This window comes from Bombina bombina, chromosome 7 (assembly GCF_027579735.1).
Source record: "Bombina bombina isolate aBomBom1 chromosome 7, aBomBom1.pri, whole genome shotgun sequence".
NCBI lineage: Eukaryota > Metazoa > Chordata > Amphibia > Anura > Bombinatoridae > Bombina > Bombina bombina.
The window spans coordinates 411647718-411661149 of record NC_069505.1 but is presented as its reverse complement, the minus strand read 5'-3'; the positions used below and the strand labels follow the sequence as shown (position 1 = coordinate 411661149).

Below are 13432 nucleotides of genomic sequence, written 5' to 3'. Positions count from 1 at the left end.
GAACATGTATGTATGTGTGTGTGAGAGAGAATGTGTGTGTGTGTAAGAGAACATGTATGTGTGTGTGTGTGAGAGAACATCTATGTGTGTGTGTGTGAGAGAGAACATGCATGTGTGTGAGAGAGAGAGAGAGAGAACATGTATGTGTGTGAGAGAGAGAGAACATGTATGTGTGTGTGAGAGAACGTGTGTGTGAGAGAGAGAGAGAGAGAGAGAACATTTATGTGTGTGTGTGTGAGAGAGAACATGTGTGTGTGTGTGTGTGTGTGTGTGAACATGTATGTGTGTGAACATATGTGTGTGAGAGAGAGATAGAACATGTTTGTGCATTTAAGTGAGAGCATGTTTGTGTATGTGAGTGAGATCATGTTTGTGCATGTGAGCATGCTTGTGTATGTGTGAGTGAGAGCATGTTTGTGCAAGTGAGGGCATGTTTGTGTATGTGTGAGTGAGAGCATGTATGTGTATGTGAGTGAGAGCATGTATGTGTGTGTGTGTGTATGTTTATTTGAGTGAGAGCATGTGTGTGTGCGTGCGTGCGTGAGTGAGAGTGTGTGTGTGTGTGTGTATGTTTATTTTAATGAGTGAGAGCATGTATGTGTGTGTTTGTGTGTATGTTTATTTGAGTGAGAGCATGTGTGTGTGAGAGTGAGAGCATGTATGTGTGTGTATGTTTGAGTGATAGTATGTGTGTGTGAGTGAGAGTATGTGTGTGAGTGAGTGAGTGAGAGTATGTATGTGTGTGCGAGCATGTATGTGTGTGTTTATTTGAGAGAGCATGTATGTGTGAGTGAGAGCATGTTTGTGTATCTGAGTGAGAGTATGTATGTGTGTGTGTGAGAACATTGTGTGTGTGTGTGAACATGTATGTGTGTGTGTAAGAGAACATGTATGCGTGTGTGTGAGAGAACATGTGTGTGTGTGTGTGTGTGTGTGAGAGAGAGAACGTGTGTGTGTGTGTGAGAGAGAACATGTATGTGTGTGTGTGAGAGAACATGTGTGTGTGTGTGTGTGTGAGAGAGGGAGAGAACATATATGTATGTGTGTGTGAGAGAGAGAACATGTGTGTGTGTGAGAGAACGTGTGTGTGTGTGTGTGAGAGAGAGAACGTGTGTGTGTGTGTGTGTGAGAGAGGGAGAGAACATATATGTATGTGTGTGTGAGAGAGAGAACATGTGTGTGTGTGAGAGAACGTGTGTGTGTGTGTGTGAGAGAGAGAACGTGTGTGTGTGAGTGAGAGAGAACATGTATGTGTGTGTGTGTGTGTGAGTGTGAGAGAGAGAGAGAGAACATGTGTGTGTATGAGAGAACATGTATGTGTGTGTGTGTGTGAGAGAACATGTGTGTGTGTGTGTGAGAAAACATGCATGTTTGTGTGTGTGTGAGAGAGAACATGTGTGTGTGAGAGAGAACATGTATGTGTGTGTGTGTGAGAGAGAACATGTATGTGTGTGTGTGTGTGAGAGAACATCTATGTGTGTGTGTGTGAGAGAGAACGTGTGTGTGTGTGAGAGAGAGAATGTGTGTGTGTGTGAGAGAACATGTATGTGTATGTGAGAGAGAACATGTGTGTGTGTGTGTGTGTGTGTGTGTGAGAAAACATGTATGTTTGTGTGAGAGAGAACATGTGTGTGTGTGAGAGAGAACATGTGTGTGTGTGTGTGTGAGAGAGAGAACATGTGTGTGTGAGAGAACATGTATGTGTGTGTGTGTGTGAGAGAACATCTATGTGTGTGTGTGTGTGAGAGAGAACGTGTGTGTGTGTGTGTGTGTGTGTGTGAGAGAGAACATGCATGTGTGTGTGTGAGAGAGAGAGAGAACATGTATGTGTGTGTGAGAGAGAGAGAGAGAGAGAGAGAGAGAGAACATGTATGTGTGTGTGAGAGAATGTGTGTGAGAGAGAGAGAGAGAGAGAGAGAGAGAGAGAGAGAGAATGTGTGTGTGTGTATGTGTGTGAGAAAGAGAGAACATGTATGTGTGTGAGAGAGAACATGTATGTGTGTGTGTGTGAGAGAGAACATTTATGTGTGTGTGTGTGTGTGTGTGTGTGTGTGTGTGTGTGTGTGTGTGTGTGTGAGAGAGAGAGAGAGAGAGAGAGAGAGAGAACATGTATGTATGTGTGTGTGTGTGTGTGTGTGTGAGTGAGAGAGAGAGAGAGAGAGAGAGAACATGTATGTATGTATGTATGTGTGTGTGTGTGTGTGTGTGAACATATGTGTGAGAGAGAGAGAGAACATGTTTGTGCATTTAAGTGAGAGCATGTTTGTGTATGTGAGTGAGATCATGTTTGTGCATGTGAGCATGCTTGTGTATGTGTGAGTGAGAGCATGTTTGTGCAAGTGAGGGCATGTTTGTGTATGTGTGAGTGAGAGCATGTATGTGTATGTGAGTGAGAGCATGTATGTGTGTGTGTATGTATGTTTATTTGAGTGAGAGCATGTGTGTGTGCGTGCGTGAGTGAGAGTGTGTGTGTGTGTATGTTTATTTTAATGAGTGAGAGCATGTATGTGTGTGTTTGTGTGTATGTTTATTTGAGTGAGAGCATGTGTGTGTGAGAGTGAGAGCATGTATGTGTGTGTATGTTTGAGTGAGAGTATGTGTGTGTGAGTGAGAGTATATGTGTGTGAGTGAGTGAGAGTATGTATGTGTGTGTGTGCAAGCATGTATGTGTGTGTTTATTTGAGAGAGCATGTATGTGTGAGTGAGAGCATGTTTGTGTATCTGAGTGAGAGTATGTATGTGTGTGTTAGTGAGAGCATGTATGTGTATGTTTATTTGAGGGAGAGTATGTATGTGTGTGTATGTGAGTGACAGCATGTATGTGTGTGTGAGTGAGAGCATGTTTGTGTATGTGAGTGAGAGTATGTATGTGTGTGTGAGTGAGTGAGTGACAGCATGTATGTGTGTGTGTGTGTGATTGAGAGAATGTGTGTGTGTGAGTGAGAGCATGTATGTGTGTGTGTGAGTGAGAGCATGTTTGTGTGTGTGAGTGAGAGCATGTTTGTGTATGTGAGTGAGAGCATGTATGTGTGTGTGAGTGAGTGACAGCATGTATGTGTGTGATTGAGAGAATGTGTGTGTGTGAGTGAGAGCATGTATGTGTGAGTGAGTGACAGCATGTATGTGTGTGTGTGAGTGAGAGCATGTGTGTGTGTGTGTGTGTGTGAGAGAGCATGTGTGTGTGAGTGAGAGCATGTATGTGTGTGTGAGTGAGAGCATGTGTGTGAGTGAGAATATGTGTGTGTGTGTGTGTGTGTGAGTGAGTGAGAGCATGTGTGTATGTGTGAGTGAGGGCATGTGTGTGTGTGTGAGTGTGAGTGAGAGCATGTGTGTGTGAGAGTATGTATATGTGTGTGAATGAGCGCATGTATGTGTGTGTGTGTGTGTGAGTGAGAGCATGTGTGAGTGAGAGCATGTGTGAGTGAGAGCATGTGTGAGTGAGAGCATGTGTGTGTGTGTGCGCGTGTGAGTGAGAGCATTTGTGTGTGTGTGAGTAAGAGCATGTGTGAGTGAGAGTATGTATGTGTGTGTGTGTGTGTGAGTGGGAGCATGTGTGTGTGTGTAAGTGAGAGCATGTATGTGTGTGTGAGTGAGAGTATGTATGTGTGTGTGAGTGAGAGTATGTATGCGTGTGTGTGTGTGTGTGTGAGTGGGAGCATGTGTGTGTGTGTGTGAGTGAGAGCATGTATGTGTGTGTGAGTGAGAGTATGTATGTGTGTGTGAGTGAGAGTATGTATGTGTGTGTGTGTGTGTGTGTGTGAGTGGGAGCATGTGTGTGTGTGTGTGAGTGAGAGCATGTATGTGTGTGTGAGTGAGAGTGTGTGAGTGAAAGCATGTGTGTGAGTGAGAGTATGTGTGTGAGTGAGTACGAGCATGTAATGTGTGTGTGAGTGAGAGCATGTGTGTATGAGTGGGTGAGAGCATGTATGTATGTGTGTGTGAGAGCATTGATGTGTGTGTGAGTGTGAGTGAGAGCATGTATGTGTGTGTGAGTGAAAGCATGTGTGTGTGAGTGAGAGTATGTATGTGTGTGAGTGAGAGCATGTGTGTGTGTGTGTGAGTGAGCATGTGTGTGTGTGTGTGTGAGTGAGAGTATGTATATGTGTGTGTGTGAGTGAGTGAGAGAGAGTATATATATGTGTGTGTGTGTGTGAGTGAGAGTATGTATGTGTGTGTGTGTGAGTGAGAGCATGTGTGTGTATGTTAGGATGGACGATAAATACTATTAATACATTTACAGATGTCAGATTCTCACCACTGAGAAGCAACTTTCTGGAGCAGTTTGGGCATCGCATAGAGATATATATTTATCCCAGTCAAAAGTCAGCGCTGAGTATCCTGCAAGTGAATAAGGCTAGTTATGTAAGTAATAGCAATAGGGTACAATGTTTCAAACTCTCACATAATAATAACAGGTCTTAAAAGGGACTATTTGTATCTCCCTATCTATTGATATCTATCTCTATCTAGGTATCAGTGTCTATTTAGAGGTGTCTAGGTATTGGGGGCTTGGTATGAGGAGCTAGGTATAGGGGTCTAGGTATGAGGGGCTAGGTATCGGGGTCTAGGTATGAGGGGCTAGATATCGGTGTCTCGGTATCGGGGGTTATGTATTGGGTCTAGGTATCGGGGTCTAGGTATGAGGGGCTATGAATCAGTGTCTAGGTATCGGGGTCTAGGTGTCGGGAACTATGTATCGGGGCTATGTATCAGTGTCTAGGTATCGGGTCTAGGTATGAGGGGCTATGCATCGGGGTCTAGGTATCGGGGTCTAGGTGTCGGGAACTATGTATCGGGGCTATGTATCAGTGTCTAGGTATCGGGTCTAGGTATGAGGGGCTATGCATCGGGGTCTAGGTATCGGTGTCTAGGTATCGGTGTCTAGGTATCGGTGTCTAGGTATCGGTGTCTAGGTATCGGTGTCTAGGTATCGGTGTCTAGGTATCGGGTCTAGGTATGAGAGGCTATGTATCAGGGTCTCGGTATCTATGTTCTGTCTTGTTTATTAGCGACTAACATCTTTTGCATTGGCTTTACAGTAAACAGAAGTCTCAAAAATCATGTTTTGGAAAACCTTGATTTACCGTAGCTAAAACCTCACGTCGCTGCTATCTTCTTAAAAAAATTCAGCAAAGATAAAAGTGAGGGTCAACTTCCTAACACATAAGGGCCACAGATCAATACTGAGTCTTAAAGGCCACATATAACTTTAGGGCTATTAAACACACATGGGGTGAATTTATGAAGCTGCATTCCGTTTTTTAGGCTATGTGGAGCAGATGCCACATATTTAAAATAAAACCCATTTTACTTTCATGATTCAGACAGAGAATACAAATTTTAAAAAAAGTTTCCAATTAACTTCTATTATCAAATTTGCTTCATTCTCGGGTTATTCTTTGTTGAAGAGATATCTAGGAAGGTAGCATGCACGTCTGGATCACTATATGACAGGAAATAGTGCTGCCATCTAGTGCTCTTGCTAATGTATAACATTAGTACTACATGACAGGAAATAGTGCTGCCATCTAGTGCTCTTGCTAATGTATAACATTAGAACTACATGACAGTAAATAGTGCTGCCCTCTAGTGCTCCTGCTAATGTATAACATTAGTACTACATGACATAGTGCTGCCATCTAGTGCTCTTGCTAATGTATAACATTAGTACTACATGACATAGTGCTGCCATCTAGTGCTCTTGCTAATGTATAACATTAGTACTACATGACAGGAAATAGTGCTGCCATCTAGTGCTCTTGCTAATGTATAACATTAGTACTACATGACAGGAAAACAATTTATGTAAGAACTTACCTGATAAATTCATTTCTTTCATATTGGCAAGAGTCCATGAGCTAGTGACATATGGGATATACAATCCTACCAGGAGGGGCAAAGTTTCCCAAACCTCAAAATGCCTATAAATACACCCCTCACCACACCCACAATTCAGTTTAACGAATATCCAAGCAGTGGGGTGATAAAGAAAGGAGTAGAAAGCATCAACAAAGGAAATTTGGAAATAATTGTGCTTTATACAAAAAATCATAACCACCATAAAAAGGGTGGGCCTCATGGACTCTTGCCAATATGAAAGAAATGAATTTATCAGGTAAGTTCTTACATAAATTATGTTTTCTTTCATGTAATTGGCAAGAGTCCATGAGCTAGTGACATATGGGATATCAATACCCAAGATGTGGAGTCTTCCACTCAAGAGTCACTAGAGAGGGAGGGAATAAAATAAAAACAGCCATATTCCACTGAAAAAATAATCCACAACCCAAAAAATAAGTTATTTTCACTTTTGAAAGAAAAAAACTTAAATCAAAAGCAGAAGAATCAAACTGAAACAGCTGCCTGAAGAACTTTTCTACCAAAAACTGCTTCCGAAGAAGCAAATACATCAAAATGGTAGAATTTAGTAAATGTATGCAAAGAGGACCAAGTTGCTGCTTTGCAAATCTGATCAACTGAAGCTTCATTCTTAAAAGCCCACGAAGTGGAGACTGATCTAGTAGAATGAGCTGTAATTCTCTGAGGCGGGGTTTGACCCGACTCCAAATAGCTTCTTGGTTGAAACTTTTGATTAACAAGCTTAAGGAAATAGCAGAAGCTTTCTGACCTTTCCTAGGACCAGAAAATAAAACAAATAAACTGGAAGTCTTCCTGAAATTTTTAGTAGCTTCCACATAATATTTCAAAGCTCTTACCACATCCAAAGAATGTAAGGATCTCTCCAAATAATTCTTAGGATTAGGACACAAGGAAGGAACAACAAATTTCTCTATTAATGTTGTTAGAATTCACAACCTTAGGTAAAAATTGAAAAGAAGTCCGCAAAACTGCCTTATCCTGATGAAAAATCAGAAAAGGAGACTCACAAGAAAGAGCAGATAGCTCAGAAACTCTTCTAGCAGAAGAAATAGCCAAAAGGAACAACACTTTCCAGGAAAGTAGTTTAATGTCCAAAGAATGCATAGGCTCAAATGGAGGCGCCTGTAAAGCCTTCAGAACCAAATTAAGACTCCAAGGAGGAGAAATTGATTTAATGACAGGCTTAATATGAACTAAAGCCTGTACAAAACAGTGAATATCAGGAAGAATAGCAATCTTTCTGTGAAATAAAACAGAAAGAGCTGAGATTTGTCCTTTCAAGGAACTTGCAGACAAACCCTTATCCAAACCATCCTGAAGAAACTGTAAAATTCTAGGAATTCTAAAAGAATGCCAGGAGAATTTATGAGAAGAACACCATGAAATGTAAGTCTTCCAAACTCTATAATAAATCTTTCTAGAAACAGATTTACGAGCTTGTAACATAGTATTAATCACTGAATCAGAGAAACCTCTATGACTTAGAACTAAGCGTTCAATTTCCATACCTTCAAATTTAATGATTTGAGATCCTGATGGAAAAACGGACCTTGAGATAGTAAGTCCGGCCGTTACGGAAGTGGCCAAGGCGGGCAACTGGACATCCGAACCAGATCCACACACCAAAACCTGTGTGGCCATGCTGGAGCCACCAGCAACACAAAAGACTGTTCCATGATGATTTTGGAGATCACTCTTGGAAGGAGAACTAGAGGCGGAAAGATGAAAGCAGGTTGATAACACCAAGGAAGTGTCAGCGCATCCACTGCTTCCGCCTGAACATCCCTGGACCTGGACAGGTATCTGGGAAGTTTCTTGTTTAGATGAGAGGCCATGAGATCTATCTCTGGAAGCCCCCACATCTGAACAATCTGAGAAAAACAAACACATCTGGATGGAGAGACCACTCCCCTGGATGTAAAGTCTGGCGGCTGAGATAATCCGCCTCGAAATTGTCTACGCCTGGGATATGCACCGCAGAGATTAGACAGGAGCTGGATTCCGCCCAGGCAAGTATCCGAGATACTTCTTTCATAGCTTGGGGACTGTGAGTCCCACCCTGATGATTGACATAAGCCACAGTTGTGATATTGTCTGTCTGAAAACAAATGAACGGTTCTCTCTTTAGTAGAGGCCAGAACTGAAGAGCCCTGAGAATTGCACGGAATTCTAAAATATTTATTGGTAATCTCGCCTCTTGAGATTTCCAAACCCCTTGTGCTGTCAGAGATCCCCAAACAGCTCCCCAACCTGAAAGACTCGCATCTGTTGTGATCACAGTCCAGGTTGGGCGAACAAAAGAAGCCCCTTGAACCAAACCATGGTGATCTATCCACCATGTCAGAGAGTGTCGTACATTGGGATTCAAGGATATTAATTGTGATATCTTTGTATAATCCCTGCACCATTGATTCAGCATACAAAGCTTCCATGCACATAGCCACTGAAGGGAATGACTGAGACTGAAGGTGCCGGCAGGCTGCAACCAATTTTAAACGTCTCGTCTGTTAGAGACAGAGTCATGGACACTGAATCTATCTGGAAGCCTAAAAAGGTGACCCTTGTCTGAGGAATCAAGAAACTTTTTGGTAAATTGATCCTCCAACCATGTTTCCGAAGAAACAACACTAGTTGATTTGTGTGAGATTCTGCAGTATGTAAAGACTGAGCTAGTACCAAGATATCGTCCAAATAAGGAAACACTGCAATACCCTGTTCTCTGATTACAGATAGTAGGGCACCCAGAACCTTTGAAAAGATTCTTGGAGCTGTTGCTAGGCCAAATGGAAGAGCAACAAATTGGTAGTGCTTGTCTAGAAAAGAGAATCTCAGAAACTGAAAGTGTTCTGGATGAATCTGAATATGAAGGTATGCATCCTGCAAGTCTATGGTGGACATATAATGTCCTTGCTGAACAAAAGGCAGAATAGTCCTTATAGTCACCATCTTGAAAGTTGGTACTCTTACATAACGATTCAAAATTTTCAGATACAGAACTGGTCTGAACAAATTTTCTTTCTTTGGTACAATGAATAGGTTTGAATAAAACCCAAAACCTTGTTCCTGAAGAGGAACTGGCATGATTACCCCTGAAGACTCCAGGTCTGAAACACACTTCAGAAAAGCCTGAGCTTTTACTGGATTTACAGGGATACGTGAGAGAAAAAATCTTCTCACAGGAGGTCTTACTTTGAATCCTATTCGATACCCTTGAGAGACAATGCTCTGAATCCAATGATTTTGGACAGATTTTACCCAACAATCCTTGAAAAACCTTAATCTGCCCCCTACCAGCTGAGCTGGAATGAGGGCCGCACCTTCATGCGGACTTAGTGGCAGACTTTGGTTTCCTAAATGGCTTGGATTTATTCCAATTTGAGGAAGGCTTCCAAGTGGAAGCAGATTCTTTAGGAGGAGGATTGAGTTTTTGTTCTTTATTCTGATGAAAGTAACGAAAACGGTGAGAAGCCTTAGATTTACCCTTAGGTTTTTTATCCTGAGGCAAAAAAAACTCCTTTTCCTCCAGTGATAGTTGAAATAATAGAATCCAACTGAGAACCAAATAAATTATTACCTTGGAAAGAAAGAGATAGTAATCTAGATTTAGATGTCATATCAGCATTCCAAGATTTAAGCCATAAAGCTCTTCTAGCTAATACAGCTAAAGACATGGATCTAACATCAATTTTGATTATATCAAAAATTGCATCACAAATAAAATGATTAGCATGTTGCAGTAAGCGAACAATGCTAGATATGTCAAAATCCAATTCATGTTGCGCTAAATTTTCCAACCAGAAAGTTGATGCAGCCGCAACATCACCCAAAGAAATAGCAGGTCTGAGAAGATGACCTGAATATAAATAGGCCTTCCTTAGATAAGATTAAAGATTCCTAACTAAAGGATCCCTAAAGGAAGTGCTATCTTCCATAGGAATAGTGGTACGTTTAGCAAGAGTAGAAATAGCCCCATCAACTTTGGCGACCTTTTCCCAAAACTCTATAGATTTTGCTGGTAAAGGATACAATCTCTTAAACCTTGAAGAAGGAATAAAGGAAGTGCCTGGCTTATTCCATTCCCTAGAAATCATATCAGAAATAGCCTCAGGAATGGGAAAAACACCTGGGGAAACCACAGGAGGTTTAAAAAACAATATTTAAACGTTTATTAGACTGAACGTCAATAGGACTGGTTACCTCAATATCCAAAGTAATTAACACTTCTTTTAATAAAGAACACATATACTCTATTTTAAATAAATAAGTAGATTTGTCAGTGTCAATGTCTGAGGAAGGATCTTATGTATCAGATAGATCCTCATCAGAAGAGGATGAATTATTATGTTGTTGGTCATTTGAAATTTCATCAGCTAAATGAGAAGTTTTAAAAGACCTTTTACGTTTATTAGAAGGTGGAAATGCAGACAAAGCCTTCATAATAGAATCAGAAACAAATTCTTTAAAATTTACAGGTATATCATGTACATTAGAAGTTGAAGGAACTGCAACTAGCAATGTACTATTACTGATAGAAACACTATCTGCATGTAAAAGTTTATCATGACAACTATTACAAATGACATTCGGTGGAATAATTTCTACAATTTTACAACAAATGCACTTAGCTTTGGTAGAACCGATGTCAGGCAGCAATGTTCCAGCAGAAACTTCGGAGACAGGATCAGATTGGGACATCTTGCTCAATGTAAGAGAAAAAACAACATATAAAGCAAAATTATCTATTTCCTTAAATGACAGTTTCAGGAATGGGAAAAAATGCAAAAGCATAGGCCTCTTGATAGAAAAGAAAGCAGGAGGCAAACAACAATGGGGTATTGAAATAATGAAAAAAATTGGCGCCAAGTATGACGCACAACGTAACGTAAACTTTTTTGGCGCCATAAATGACCGTAAATAACACACTTGCGTCACTAATGATGCCGTCGTGTGAAAAGGTCTCGACGTCACGTATGACGCCGGAAATGACGAAGTTGCGTCAAAAAAGTTTGCGCCAAAAATGACGTAATAAAGTCTAACATTTGACACACCCGCGGGCCTAATACCCGCAAATGCAAAAAGTAGTCAATTTGAAAAAGACTAAACCCCAGGTAAGAAATAAATTTCTTAAAGTGTTTATATTCCCAAATATGAAACTGACAGTCGCAGAAGGAAATACATGAACCTGACTCATGGCAAATATAAGTACAATACATATATTTAGAACTTTATATAATTTGCATAAAGTGCCAAACCATAGCTGAGAGTGTCTTAAGTAAATGAAAACATACTTACCAAAAGACACCCATCCACATATAGCAGATAGCCAAACCAGTACTAAAACAGTTCTTAGTAGAGGTAATGGTAAATTTGAGAGTATATCGTCGATCTGAAAAGGGAGGTAGGAGATGAATCTCTACGACCGATAACAGAGAACCCATGAAAAAGACCCCCGTTAGAGAAATCATCGTAATCAATAGGTGATACTCCCTTCACGTCCCTCTGACATTCGCTGTACTCTGAGAGGAATTGGGCTTCAACAATGCTGAGAAGCGCATATCAACGTAGAAATCTTAGCACAAACTTACTTCACCACCTCCATAGGAGGCAAAGTTTGTAAAACTGAATTGTGGGTGTGGTGAGGGGTGTATTTATAGGCATTTTGAGGTTTGGGAAACTTTGCCCCTCCTGGTAGGATTGTATATCCCATGTCACTAGCTCATGGACTCTTGCCAATTACATGAAAGAAATAGTGCTGCCATCTAGTGCTGTTGCTTATGTATAACATTAGTACTACATGACAGGAAATAGTGCTGCCATCTAGTGCTCTTGCTAATGTATAACAAAAGTACTACATGACAGGAAATAGTGCTGACATCTAGTGCTCTTGCTAATGTATAACATTAGTACTGCATGACAGGAAATAGTGCTGCAGTCTAGTGCTCTTGCTAATGTTTAACATTAGTACTACATGACAGGGAATAATTCTGCCATCTAGTGCTCTTGCTAATGTATAACATTAGTACTACATGACATGAAATAGTGCTGCAGTCTAGCGCTCTTGCTAATGTATAACATTAGTACTACATGACAGGAAATAGTGCTGCCATCTAGTGCTCCTGCTAATGTATAACATTAGTACTACATGACAGGAAATAGTGCTGCCATCTAGTGCTCTTGCTAATGTATAACATTAGTACTACATGACAGGAAATAGTGCTGCCATCTAGTGCTCTTGCTAATGTATAACATTAGTACTACATGACAGGGAATAGTGCTGCCATCTAGTGCTCCTAATGTATAACATTAGTACTACATGACAGGGAATAGTGCTGCCATCTAGTGCTCTTGCTAATGTATAACATTAGTACTACATGACAGGAAATAGTGCTGCCATCTAGTGCTCTTGCTAATGTATAACATTAGTACTACATGACAGGAAATAGTGCTGCCCTCTAGTGCTCTTGCTAATGTATAACATTAGTACTACATGACAGGAAATAGTGCTGCCATCTAGTGCTCTTGCTAATGTATAACATAATATTAGTACTACATGACAGGAAATAGTGTTGCCATCTAGTGCTCTTGCTAATGTATAACATTAGTACTACATGACAGGAAATAGTGCTGCCATCTAGTGCTCTTGCTAATGTATAACATTAGTACTACATGACAGGAAATAGTGCTGCCATCTAGTGCTCTTGCTAATGTATAAAATTAGTACTACATGACAGGAAATAGCGCTGCCATCTAGTGCTCTTGCTAATGTATAACATTAGTACTACATGACAGGAAATAGTGCTGCCATCTAGTGCTCTTGGTAATGTATAACATTAGTAATACATGACAGGAAATAGTGCTGCCATCTAGTGCTCTTGCTAATGTATAACATTAGTACTACATGACAGGAAATAGTGCTGCCATCTAGTGCTCTTGCTAATGTATAACATTAGTACTACATGACAGGAAATAGTGCTGCCATCTAGTGCTCTTGCTAATGTATAACATTAGTACTACATGACAGGAAATAGTGCTGCCATCGAGTGCTCTTGCTAATGTATAACATTAGTACTACATTACAGGAAATAGTGCTGCCATCGAGTGCTCTTGCTAATGTATAACATTAGTACTACATTACAGGAAATAGTGCTGCAATCGAGTGCTCTTGCTAATGTATAACATTAGTACTACATGACAGGAAATAGTGCTGCCATCTAGTGCTCTTGCTAATGTATAACATTAGTACTACATGACAGGAAATAGTGCTGCCATCTAGTGCTCTTGCTAATGTATAACATTAGTACTACATTACAGGAAATAGTGCTGCCATCGAGTGCTCTTGCTAATGTATAACATTAGTACTACATGACAGGAAATAGCGCTGCCATCGAGTGCTCTTGCTAATGTATAACATTAGTACTACATGACAGGAAATAGTGCTGCCCTCTAGTGCTCTTGCTAATGTATAACATTACTGCAAAACCGCTGCCACATAGTACTACAGTCACATGCACACTCTTGAGTTTACGTCCCTGCCTTTCAACAAAGGATAACA

At 40.6% G+C, this 13432-nt stretch overlaps 1 protein-coding gene across 1 annotated transcript in view; it reads right to left on the bottom strand.

Moving 5' to 3' along the window:
* SFMBT1 (Scm like with four mbt domains 1) overlaps nucleotides 1–13432 on the bottom strand; it is an 80375-nt gene that overhangs the window by 33395 nt on the left and 33548 nt on the right. The window contains exon 10 of the mRNA XM_053721206.1: nucleotides 4256–4338. Coding sequence (XP_053577181.1) covers nucleotides 4256–4338 — 83 coding nt within the window. The remainder of the gene's footprint in view (nucleotides 1–4255; nucleotides 4339–13432) is intronic.